Here is a 13,607-nt window from a genome sequence, read left to right as displayed (position 1 = left end):
ATTATCTTTTTCACTAAATGTTAGCTTCATGAGCTCAGGGACTTTATCTTGTTCACTTTGCCACAATGCCTGGTTCATAATTGGCAGTGAAGGATATTTGTTGAATGAATGCATGACTTTCAGGAGCTCTCAGGAATACCTAGATTTGCCTCTATTTTATCAAATGCTTGGTTGGTGTTTGCAGTATCCATAATATTCTGGAATGATTGTATATTAGATCTGAGACTTGTGTGTTCTGCTGGGTGAAGAGGAGACAGAGCCTGGAGATCAGAGGAAGCAGTTTAGCTGAGAGATGATGAGGACCTAAAATAAGGCAGTGGTAGTGGGGAAGGAGAAGAAAGGATGGACTCCAGAGATACTTCTTAGGTAGAATTACTAGGACAGATTGAGTTGGTGGATGAGGAAGAAGATGGAACTGAAGTAGACCTCCATGTTTCTAGCTCTGGTGACGGGTGATAGTGGTACCTGCTGCTTCCTTCTCTCCCTCCTTCCTTCCCTTTTCCTCCCTCCATCCCTTCCTCTTCCTCTCCCTCCCTCTCTTTCCACCATCAGAGTCTATCCTTGCACAGTATATAACATGCCACTCTCGTGGGTCTCTTCCATCTTTGGTCAGGGAAATAACCAAGGAAAATTGTCTTGGGAAAGCCAAACATATACCATTCAGTATTTGGCTATTTTGTAAACAATTGTAAACTAATTGTTTATCCATAAAATTTGATTCCTTAAACCAGATTACATCTCTTCTTGTTTAATTAAACCAGTTATATATCCCATCTCTTCTTTGTATTTCTCTGCAACCTGTGATGAAGTAAAAAAGTGAAATAAAAGCCATCAGTGGTCCACCTGAAGCCCATTGTTTTCCTTTATGGTGGTTCCCATTAGGCGATTGCTAGGACGTAATGTTTCCTCTTTGAGTAATCTCTCTGACCCCCTTTTAGTCAATCATTGGCATTTATTTAATTCTAAAGCTTACTAATTAAAGCTGCATTTTCTTAGAACTTATGGTTTCTGACTTAAATGGCTTGTGACATAGAGCACCCTATTTGAAAGAGATGGTCTATCCACAGAACCTGATAAATTTGCAAACCCCTTAAAGAATGTGTGTATCCTAAATTAAAGTCAAGAAGGCATGGATTTTAATTCAAGTTTTATATTCTCACAAAGTAGTGAGTAGAATCAGCAGTATGTTCTGGAAAAGGAATTGTCAAACGTAGTGGAGCAGAAACAAATTCCTATACAAGCCACCAAACAAGGTGAGAGAAATAAAGAACTCGGCAAGGAGGGCTGGGCAAAGCAGTCCAGTAATCTACCTGATGATGCCTTGAAAAAATAAGCCAGTTCTAACTGTTCTCAGGGTGGTTTTCTGCACAGAAGAATTTACTTTTTCTTTTTTTCATAAGTTACTCTGAAACTGTTGGGTAGTTTTTTAGAAACTTATAATTATGGATTTAGCTATAAAGAAGTTGTATTTTTTATAACCCACAGATAGTAGTAATATTTTTGCAAGTGAACTCCTTCAGGGTATATGGAAATTGTTTTTAAAAAGTTGATTTTTTAAAACTCTGTATGTAAAGAAAATATGTGCTTGTAGAAAATTAAAATAATACAGAAGTGTAAAGAAGAAAATAACAATCTCTTGAACCCCAATTCACCATTAGCATTTGAGTAAAACATCCTTCTCAACCAGAGCTTTCAAACTTTTTTGACCATAACCTTCAGCAAGAAATACATTTTATGTTGTAACCTAGTACCCACATCCAAGCATACACACGTACATTTAAAAAAAAAAAAAAGAAAACAACTGAAACCAAAATTTATTGAAACGGTATTAACCTTTACATTGTAAGTGATGCATTTCAGTATTTTGTTTCTATTTCATTGTTGTCCATTAAAAAACCTGCTGGTTGGAAACTGCTAGTTTAGACCCACTGAATTGATTTTAGGATCTACTGGTGGATAGAGCTACACAGTTTGAAAACAGTGTTCTAGACCTCTTTCTACAATATGGCTCTACAGATTCATATTATGTAGCAGTGAAAAAAATTTTTAAATTGGTGCACCCAATTTTTCTCAAAGGAGACAATTTTATTTTTGTTTAAGGAAAGCCCTAAACAGGCCACTCTAGGCATGGATGGTGAGGCCTGAAAGAAAGGGCAGACAAAGGGCTATCTAAACAACTCACCACAGGAAGTTGGCAGGCTTCTGGGTATGGGAGGTGGCCTTGTCTGGGAGAGGCAAGGGGGTTAGGGAAGATGAGTAGACTAGAATCTGTGGATCAAACATGCTGGTGAGACTTTCAGACATTCTTGGCAGCAGATGGCTGAAATTCCTTGAAGAATATAAATTTCTGGTAATATGCCATTTTAAGTAGTTTGGAGCGCTGTTGTCTCTACACCTTCTGTAAAAGTCTGCCACACCCAGAGCTTTGGGTCCGTGGAAAGAAGACATGAGGGTGGGGTCTGCTGTGCATTCAGACGGTGCAGGATAGCTGGTACAGGAAAGCGGGGCATACACTGAACTGCAGGTGTATATTCTGCTCATTCAGCAGAAATAGGAACTTGGAGCTAGAGGACTCCATGCTCGCTCCCCTCTGCCCTTAACCTGCCTCATCCCACCCATAGGAGGACTCAGAGGGAAGCTGGAACTTTCATTTAACTCTCAGAAAGCCACTGATTCCAAAGGACACCTGGGAGACATGTAATTTTGTATATCCCATGATGTTCACTTCGTAGTGTTTGCAACCCGTGAAGGAGATATTTCCATGTCGATCACCATAAGTATCACCACCACCATCTTCTAAAATGGTTGCCTAGTGTTACTATTATGGGATGTACCATGACTCATTCCATCACATAATGATGGAGTTTTTAGGAATTTAGAAATTTTTTACTTTGACAAATAACATTAGACTGAACGTTTTAGTATCTGTACTTCTGCATGTCTGATGCCTCTTCAAAATAAACCTCTTAAAGTGGGATAGCTGGTTGATAGCTTATGCATATTTAACATGTCAGATTGCCCTTTGGAAAGAATGTACTGATTTCCACTGTCATCAGTAGTGCTCATGAGTCCAGCACTTAGTGAGCCATGGTGGCTGCAGGAAGACATCTCCTCGTGTTTGTGTTAGGTTCAAGAACCAAGAACTGCACTTGAGGGGAAATCAATCCATTGTATGAACATTCTGACTGAGCAGTGTGAACCAAGTTTACTTTTTCATCTTCCTGAGTAATACAATATAAAAATATGATCCCTTTTTCTTATAGAGAGTACAAATGGCAGTCTAATGGACTGGACTAGTCACTTTATGGGGAAAAAAAACGTGTAAAATAGCATATTGTTGCTCTAACCACATTAATGTGGGCACCTTATTTAATGTAACGTTTGCCTTTTGTATTCGTCTTTGAAAATGGCCTCTGTTGAACGTGGTACATGTGTTTTTCCTCTGATTTAGGAGTGAGAATAGTTTACATTTTATCTGTGTTTTCTGGTTGGATAACTCAGTAGTGTTGGTGACTCTGTTGTTGGGGTGCTTTTACAATGCACGCAGAAATGTTTTGGGGAAAAATAAATGAGCAATCAATTATTAACTTTTTGGAAAACTTCAGTATCTATGCTTGCAATAAAATGGTAATTATGCTAATTACAAGAGATTTAAATAAAACTGTTTGTCTTTAGTTTAGTGAGCCCAGGCTGCTGGAGAATTCAGGCCTGCTGCAACTCAGGCTCTATCAAATTAAGGAATAGTCAAGCCATCTTTTTTTTTCCCCCCTCCTTTTTTTTCTTACTGTTCACAATTGTGGAACATAGCCTATACAGAAGAGTGCATAAAATATAAATGTACAGTTTAACAAATAATTTTAAGGTAAACGATCATGTAACACCCAGGACAAGAATATGTCATACGATTTTCAATTTTTCTCTTTCCTTAAAATAATTCTCTCCTGTGGAAAGAGTAATCAAGTTACACATGTACATGCAGTAAAATGTCTTCAACCGTCACAAATAACTAGTAAAGCAGAAGCAGGGGTAGAAGGGTGGAGGGAGCTGGGGTGGGGTGGGGGACCAGTTAGCCCTTGCATGCATTTCTCGGTACTGTTCCTCCAACTCTGCATATTATTTTATTTCTGCCTTAAAACAGACATGGATGAGTCGAGGAACACTGTATGATCTCTAGCTACAGAGGAAAAAAGAAAATGTGGGTGTGCACATTCACATCTATCGAAAGGGTTGCAGTAATTCCCTTGTTCCTGTGTAGGTTTAGAATTCTCCTTAAAAAGTGAAATATCCCAGAACAGAATATTTTAAATAAGTTGAATTTAAATTACCCACACTAGCTTCTATTATATTATGTTTTCTAATATCTTTGTGCATTTAGTTTGTTGGTAATATTTTGATTAAACAGGTTTCTGAGCTGGGTGAAATAGAATGCATTGCAAATCTACCTCTCCTTCGAGTTCTAAATCTTCTAAGAAATCCAATTCAGGTGAGAGATCATTTATATCAGGTGGAGGGGGAAACGAACATGGACTCTCTTGGAATTATTCTTTAAGAAGTACTTCTGTTAAAGAGTAACAAGGAATACAGTGTACTTGTCTTCATTCTCTGTCTCTTAGGAAACAACTAGAAAGGTCAGTCAAAGTAACAACTAAAACTATTTGTTTTTTTAGAAATAAGTTCTTTTTTCATGACTAACAAGCTCTCACATCCACTGTCAGTGAAAGTAAACCCTGGGATTGAATATTCCAGGAGATAGCTATTGAGATTGAAAAGCAATGTCCTTTTATATTAAAGAATGAATGATCCCAGAAATGTAGACCGAATATGGTTCCTTCTTTCATTGCAGGGGAATGAAAGTCTAAAGTAATTTGCCTGGATGTAGCTGTGAAATTGGTGTGGTTGTAAAATAATCATAGAACAAGAGAATGTATTTCCTAGGAATTTTTAACCTCTGGGATTCATGGATCCCACTGCTCTTTTTTCAGGCCCTACTTTTGCTCTCCATTGACAAATCCTTTCTCCTGGCTTCCTTCTCTCCTTTTTTAACCATTTGTTCTTTATGCCACTTTTCTACCTACATCCTCCACTTACCTTTGCCTAAATGCTTTTGAATTTGTGTGTATCACCGGGTCCCTTTCTTTTTGTGCATATCTTGGTGAACATGTTTAATAATAAGAAATTTTAAAATGGAAATCCTTTGTATGGGAATTGTGATAGGCAAATTAAAAACATCTCTGGGGAACCAGGGCTTAAACTGGCCATCCCACCCCAGTTTCAGATCCATGAAAGCGTTTGTGCATATGCATAAGCCTTGCATATGTTAACTCACTTAGATACACAAAGTAACCCCCCTCCATTCACACAGTAAAGTAATAAAAGATACCTTTGTTGATTCATTTCATGTACATTCTCATCTATAAAATGCATTATCCATTAATATTTTTCCCTTCAAAGAGATGTAGTTTCTTAATTTGTAAAAAAAAAACAAAAAACTTCTAGTTACATTTCTGAAAGACTGATAAACCTAGAGAGGAATAAGGAATTTGTTTTATGATAATAAAATGTCAGTCTTTGGAGTTACAAGACAGGGTTTTAGTCATTCACTGGCCGTGGAATCCTAAATGAGGAGCTTCAACTCTCTGAGGCTTAGTTCTTTTTCTTTTTAGAAATGAGGATAATCATACCTGTCCTGCTTATCTCACAGGGAGATTGACTAGATCACACATTTGAAGAGCCTTATAAATTGTAAGGCACAGTCTGCATTTCAGTTGTCAATGTAAGGGGACTGGTAAATGTGAAAACATGGAGATCTGTGATGGTGTATGTGAATGAAAGATCTAAGATCATGAAAATGGAGTGCTGGTGTTTGTTTATCAGGGAAAAGAAACATAATTGAATAGTTTTCTTGATGCTTTAAATAGGAAAAATCTGAATATTGGCTCTTCGTAATTTTTATGCTACTACGATTAACAGAATTAGATCAGAAGAAGATTAAAGTGGAAGAAAAGGTATGTAATTATATAATTTCGTGTATTTATGGGTGTTCCAGTTTGCTAATGCTGCCATTTTGCAAAACACCAGAAATCGATTGGCTTTTATAAAAGCTGTTTGTTTGGTTACAAAGTTACAGTCTTAAGGCCATAAAGTGTCCAAGGTAAGGCATCAACAATCAGGTAGCTTCACTGAAGGATGGCTATTGGCATCCGGAAAACCTCTGTCAGCTGGGAAGACATGTGGCTGGCGGTTCTGCTGTTCCTTTGCTCCCAGGGTATGTTTCAAAATGGCTTTCTCCAAAATGTTGCCCTTGGGGCGTTTTGTCCTCTCTTAGCTGAGGTTCCTCTTCAAAATATCACTCTCAGTTGCTCTCCAAAATGCCACTCTTAGCTGCCTTGAAGTCCTTCTGTCTGTGAACTCCTTTATATGACTCCAGTGCTCCAATTAACACCCACCCTGAATGGACGGGGTAACACCTCCATGGAAATTATCCAATCAAACATTTCACTCACAGTTGATTGAGTCACATCTCTATGGAAACACCCAATCAAAGGATTCCAACCTTATCAACACTAATACATCTGCCCCTGCAAGATTGCATTAAAGAATATGGCTTTTTCTAGGGGACATAATATATACAAACCAGCACAGTGGGTTAACATGTTCCAAAGCTCATGGTGCCTGTTGCAGGGCTGATATCATAAATCAGTAACACATATAACAATATGTAAACTAATTATTTATTTAGGGAATGTTTCCTTGTCCTAGAATCTGGCAGTGTGACCCTCTGTAAAACTGAACATCAGTGCAAATGCAGTGAAAGCCCTGCTACTGACACAGTGAAAAGATTGCTATAGGGGAACAAAAGCAGCACTCCACTTATACAGACTGGCAGTGTTATGACAGGCCATTAATATGGATAAGTATCTTATTTGGAGGGTGTATGTTTCTGCTAGTTTAAAAAATTATTTAATAAAATGTATTATGATGTCATTCTACCATATAATCAAAAGAAACACGCATAAATCATTACTCTGGTATTTTAAATCCTTAATTTTGCTCTTTAAAATAATGATTCATATGGTCACAATCCCAGAGTAAACAGATCTTGAATGCTACCACCTGCCCCCTCCCCACCCTACCTGTGGTATCTGCTTGTCTGGCTTTAGTGACTGATGATAGCTGAAATCTCCACTAATGAGGGCTTTCTTAGACTGGATGCAGATTTGAAAGTGGGAATGAAAATATGTGTAAATATGTAGTGAGGCAGAAATTCCATCTCATAAATGCCTTTCTGAAATCTTGGTTAAAAATTAGTTGCAGATTCTAGTCAGTTATTATTTTCATGCTCAACGGCACTTATTAGATTTCTATTTTCCTTGAATATTTTGCAAGGAGAATAAAATGTAAAAGCCATATATTAAGTAAAAGTGTGGTAGATGAGGATAATATATTTAGAGGGATGACAAAGAGAAGGGGATAGAGGAACTGTACTTTATGAGGTAAGAGCCCAGGCCCTTGAACGGAGAAAGTTTTGCTGAAAGAGGCAGAAGTTTGGGTAAAATTTGAAAATTTGAGAATAGTTGGCATGAGAAAAAATTCAGCAGTGTCAAGTACCTGGAATTTAGAACTCTGATTTTTATCCTTTTTTTATTTCATTTTATTCCTATAGTTGGAATATTTACTATATTGAAAGCAATCATGGACTTTAGAGGCCTCTTTTGCTTTTCCTCTCGCAAACGAGGAAGAATAAAGAAGTAAAGGAGTAAAGAGTTCCAGATCGCCACTAAAAAATAATTACCATTATTTAGAATTTAGATCAGACATGAAGACTTGAACCTAAAGGTTAATGAATGTGTGAATGTGTTCTGTGCCTGGTTGTGTGTTTGAAATATTCATTAATAAAAATCTAAACTAGTCTTCTTTTTAGAAGCTTCTTCTCCCTTTTACATTTCTAATTCCGGAACAGGTTGCTGCGGTGAATAAATACAACCCTCCCCCTGAAGTGGTGGCAGCCCGAGACCACCTGACCCACATTGTAAACAGCATGATGCAGCCACAGAGGATCTTTGACAGGTATTTATTGGGATTCCACAGGGTAGAACTCAGGGCTGGCAAGCACAAGACAACCTCATCATTTTCCCTAAATTTCTGTTTTGTGACACATTCAGTTCCTATAAATGCTGCTTTTTCTCCTTCTCTAAGGCAGGGGTCAGGCCTTTCTTCAAGAGACTGTGTTGTCTCAGAGCAGATTATTATCACATGCTTGAATATTCTGCTCTTTTGTCGGTGTTTTCCCAAGAGCAGTGATGAGTTGATTCATCTTCATTCTTTCATTTGGTCCCTAGTTTGGTGGCTAACCTGTGATATTCAATGGTGAAATAAAAACAAAGTTTGTCAACTTTTCTGCCTTAGGATGGAATCACAGACCTTATAGCCTCATCAACAGAGAATTGTGATCATTTATATCCATTGTATAAAATTTTCCTTAGCTGGGAGTGAACGCTAAATACCCCTGCCAAAGAGCATTCTATGAATTCTCTCAGATTATTAGAGAGTCCCTAAAAGGAAGCCCAGCTAGACAAAGGAAACCCCGAAATAGTCTTTTCATTGTGTTACAATCAAACCCAACTTGGTCGAACACATGGGGTAGAGTCTCTCACCTCTAAGTTTGGAGACCGATTTACCATGGTTTCTCCATTTCTTTTTAAACAATCTGTTGGAGCAGATGGTCGTTTATGCTATAAGTATAATTCAGAAATTCTATCAATACCCAAAGTTGTTTTAAAAATACTTGTAAAAATATCTTAGAATAAGTAGTTTCTTTTCTTCATGCAGTACAAGTATTTGCTCTTGTAGTTCACATGGTTGGTTTCCTACAGAGAGCAAAATGTTTTATTTTGCACGCAGGACATGATTTTTATATTTAATTTAATAATATCGACATTGACAGTTTTATATGTTTATGGTGGCCCGCTAGGTGAAATGATTTATCATTTATTTGCATACATCTGGAAAAGCACATTTTACTTAAAAGAAGGACATTTAGGGCCTCATTGTTTTTCTTTTCTAGTTTCCTAGATTGCTAGTTTCATGCTTTAGGGTACATTTATATAAAAATATGTGTTGAAGAAATTTGCAGCAATGCTTGGTAAACATGTATTTCTTGATCATTTCTGGCTGTCAGGCAAACAAGAGCAAATGGCTAAGCAGTCAGGATGCTCCAGGATGGAGAAACAGTCATTGCGGAAACTCAGGGAGAAGGTTCAGTAGGTAGTGTGCAGTGCTCAGCTCTCTAGCAGCACCAGATATCTGACTCCAAGAGAGGAACCCTGGACCATGGGGCTTTTATGTTGCATTATTGGGGAATCACTCTCCCCTCTCCTGGCATGATCAGAGAGAGGATACATTATTAAAAGGACATGGCAGAACCTTGGCTCTGGCCTAGTACTCATTGATAGCTTCCTTGATGTCTGGTATGATAAGGTTATCCAGGCTCATCTTGTACATTTCCTGAACCCAAACTGGCAATCTGGAATCAGCCATTTCTCCAGGAAGTCCTGGTTTGTTTTCGTGAGAAATCATATTTCACAATCACATTCTGGGCAGCAGGGATACTCATACGTATTGCTACTGAGTTGGTAATTGTTTCTAAGCCTTTTAGTAGACAAAGCTAGGACTCTCTTTCTCTCTCTCTCCCCACCTCCCCCTCTCTTTTTTCTCTCTCTCCTCTCACGCACATCTATCGTATCTATCTATCTGTCTATCTAATCTATCTATTCTATCTGTACCTAGCTATCTATAGCCAATCTATCTGTATCTACCTATCTATATGTAGAATATTGGTACTTACAATTCAATTTCAAGACTACAGAGATTTTACTTAATGTCTTCCCTATTATATCTGTATCTCCTTTCTTCCACAACAAAAATCTTGGTTCTCATGGATACAGAGGATGATGGAATTAGAATATCCCATAATGACTCCTTTCTTTTTTATCCTGTATTACACACAACAGTCTCAGAATCACAATTATTAATACTGCCAATAAAATTACTGAAAACATTAAAAACATGCTTTGCCTATGCTCTCCTTATTCAACACCCCCCCCCATTTAAAAAATATTGTACTACATTTATATTATCAGAACGTATAGCCATCATATACTTTACTTTTTCCCTCTTAGTTCTCATTTAGTATTAGCCCTGTGGGTAACTGTATATTTATTGCTTTCCAGCAGTCCTTGTATTTATCTCTAGTCAGTTTGATTGTAAGAAGGTTGTTCTCTAAAAGACTTCTTTGGAGGGGCTGTGGGATCAGTGGCTGTTGAATTCTTGAATGTTGTTAATAATTTGTGCCCTTTATAATTGACAATCAGTCAGTGGTTTATACTTTTTCCCTCAAATATATTAAAAATGTTACTCCATTTTCTTTTGGAATAAAACATTGCTGTCAAAGTTTGATAATAATTTAATTTACTCTTCCTTATAAGTCATGTACTCTCTTTCTCTAGTTGACCAAATGTCTTTTTTTTTCTTTTTCTTTAAACACCAGTAATTTAACTAGACTATATCTTAATATTAGACATTCTGGACTTATATTCTCAGATATGCTGGGTGCTCTTTCAAAGTAAATTTTTAAATTTTCATTTTACTTTTATTTAAGAACAATTTTTTTTTCAATTACAGTCTTCAATGTTTGTTCTGTTCCTTTGCGTTGGATTTCTTCTTCTGGAGCAATTATTATCCATCTGTTAGATCTTCTTGCCTGTCTTCCGTACGTGTCACTGTTTCTCAAATTCTTTTTCTCTCTTTTGTCATTTATTTTTCTTTTGCTTTTTATTTTGAGGTAATTGCAGATTCATGTGCAATTATAAGGAATAATTTGGAGGGATTCCTTATACCTTTCACACAGTTTCCTCCATGATAACATCTTGCATAACTGTAGTATAACATCAAAACCAGGAAATTGACATTGATGTAATGGATACAATTATCATGTATCACCTGTTTTGCATATACGTGTGTGTGTGTGTGTGTGTGTGTGTGTATTTAGTTCTCTGCAATTTTTTCCCATGAGTAGATTCGTGTGAGCACCACCACAGTTAAGATACAGCACAGTTTCATCACAAGGATCCCTTGTGCTACCCTTTTCTAGCCATAGCCGCTCCCCTACACTAAGTCCTAACAACCATTAATCCATTCTCCATCTCTATATAATGTGTCAAGAATAGGATCATATAACTTTTATGATTGGCCTTTTTTTTCACTCAAAATAATTCCCTGGAGATTCATCAAAATTGTTACGTGTATCAATATTTCATTCTTTTTAATTGCTGACTAGTGTTCCATGGTATGTACATACCATAATCAGTTTAACCATTTACCCATTTGAAGGATAAGGATGTTTGGGCTGATTCCAGTTTTTGGCTATTACAAATAAAGATGCTATGAGCATTCATGTACAGATTTTTGTGTGAATGTAAGTTTCATTTGCAGGGTCATATGGTAAGCACATATTTGGTTTTCAAAAATGTGCCAACTTTTCCAGATAGGCTGTACCATTTTAGATACCCACCACCAATGGATGAGTGATCCAGTTTCTCTGCATCCTCACCAGTATTTTTTTTTCAATTTTATTGATATATAATCACATAACATACAATCATTCAAAGTGTACAATCAGTGTTTCACAGTATCATCATATAGCTGTGCTTTCATCACCACAGTCAAACTTTGAACATTTTCATTATTCCAGAAAATAAAATAAAAATTAAAATAAAAAGAATATCCAAAACATCCCATTCCCCTCCTCCTCCCACTGTTCATTTACTTTTTTAATACAGTTTAATTGAGATATATTCACACACCCTACAGACATCCACAGTATGTGATCAGTTATTTACAGCACCATCATACAGTTGTGTGTTCATCACCAGAATCAATTTTTGAAACTTTTCCTTACTCCAAAAGAAAATAAAAGCAAAAAATAACCCCTACTTCTTTCCATCCCCTCCGTCCCACCCTATTCTTCATCTAATTTTTGTCCCCATTTTTCCACTCATCTGTCCATACTCTGGTTAAAGGGAATGAGAGCCACAAGGTTTTCACAGTCACACAGTCACACTATGCAATCTACATAGTTATACAATCTTCTTCAAGAATCAAGTTCACTGGGTTGCAGTTTGAAAGCTTCAGGTATTTCCTCTATCCATTCTATCACACTATAGGTGATATCTATATAGAGCATAGGAATACCCTCCGGAGTGACCTCTCGACTCCATTTGAAATCTCTCAGCCACTGGAACTTTATTTTATTTCAATTCTCTTCCCCCTTTTGGTCAAGAACATCCCCTCAATCCCACAGTGCTCATCTCCAGGAGTTGTATCCCACGTTGCCAGAGGGATTCACGCCTCTGGGAGTCACGTCCCACGTAGTCGGGAGGGCAGTGAGTTCACCTGCTGTGTCCTCACCAGTATTTGGTGTCATTTCTTTTTAGAAAATTTTAGCCATTCTGATTAAGTGTGTAGTGAAATCCCATTGTGGTTTTAATTTGTATTTCTCTAATGGCTGATGATATTGAACATATTTTCACTTGCTTATTTGCCATCTTATATTCTTTTTAGTGAGATGTCTCTTCATGTCTTTGGCCCATTTCCTAGTTTGATTATTTAGTCATTGTTGAGTTTTGAGAGTGCTTTATGTATTCTAGATGCTAGTCCTTTGTCAGATATGTGATTTGCAAATATTTTCTTCTAGTTTCTACTTTGTCTTTTTTGTCTAAACTTTTCACAGGGCTTTTCGTAGAACAAAATTTTTAAATGTTAATGAAGCCTAATTTATCAGTTTACCCTTTTGTGAATCACGCTTTGGGTGTCAAGTTTAGGAACTCTTCCTCAGTCATATGTTTTTTCCTAAAAATTTTATAATTTATATTTCCCATTTAAGTCCATGATCCTTTTATAGTTAATTTTTGTATAAGAGGTAAGGTTTAGGTTTAGCTTCATTTTTTAGCCTATGGATGCCCAGTTGCTCCAGCACCACTTTTTGAAGAGGGTGTCATTCTCCCATTGAATTGCTTATTGCCCCTTTGTCAGAAATCCATTGGTCATGTTTTGGTGGGCCTTCATTTCTTTTTAATTAAAAACAATTTTAAACCAGTTTCTCTTAAAGCATTAAGTGTGGTACTTTTTCTCTTTTATGTTCCCTCCAGTTTAGTCTTTATATCTGATATGAATTTTTTCTTTTATTTCTAATAATTTCTTGAATTTTTCTAATTATGATTTTTGTTTTTGTTTTTTTTAATGCCTTGTAGTATTTTCTTGTTCTGTTGATTTCATAAAGTGTTCAAAAATATGTGGTAGCTTGCTTTCTGAGATGAACTGTCTCTGTTCTTCTCCCCTACTTCAGTCTGTAATTTCTCATTCTTTTGTCTCTGTTTACACTCTTTTGCTCAGTTTTCTCCTCAACGTGGGTCTTTGTTTGAGAAGCAGGATTTGATGGGTCAATCCTTCTTACCTTCTCACTGAACTTATTGAGTACTGGAGAGTGCAAACCCTTCCTAGTGTCAGCCTGCTTGCTTTCTACAGATGACCCATTGGCTGTTCTGGAGTCC

At 36.9% G+C, this 13,607-nt stretch overlaps 1 protein-coding gene across 3 annotated transcripts in view; it reads left to right on the top strand.

Moving 5' to 3' along the window:
* Positions 1-13,607, top strand: part of LRGUK (leucine rich repeats and guanylate kinase domain containing) — a 129,221-nt gene that overhangs the window by 35,905 nt on the left and 79,709 nt on the right. For 2 of the 3 annotated variants that reach the window (XR_005216953.1, XM_037836130.1), the window contains exons 8-10: positions 4,403-4,483; positions 5,919-6,005; positions 7,961-8,067. Coding sequence is in view for 2 of the 3 variants with exons in the window: in XM_037836130.1 (XP_037692058.1) it covers positions 4,403-4,483; positions 5,919-6,005; positions 7,961-8,067 (275 nt within the window). In the remaining variant the exon portion in view is untranslated. The remainder of the gene's footprint in view (positions 1-4,402; positions 4,484-5,918; positions 6,006-7,960; positions 8,068-13,607) is intronic. The other variant, XM_037836131.1, reaches the window with a different exon arrangement.

This window comes from Choloepus didactylus, chromosome 5 (assembly GCF_015220235.1).
Source record: "Choloepus didactylus isolate mChoDid1 chromosome 5, mChoDid1.pri, whole genome shotgun sequence".
Lineage (NCBI taxonomy): Eukaryota > Metazoa > Chordata > Mammalia > Pilosa > Megalonychidae > Choloepus > Choloepus didactylus.
Note: the sequence above shows the minus strand (reverse complement) of the source record. Positions and strands in the feature narration are given on the sequence as shown.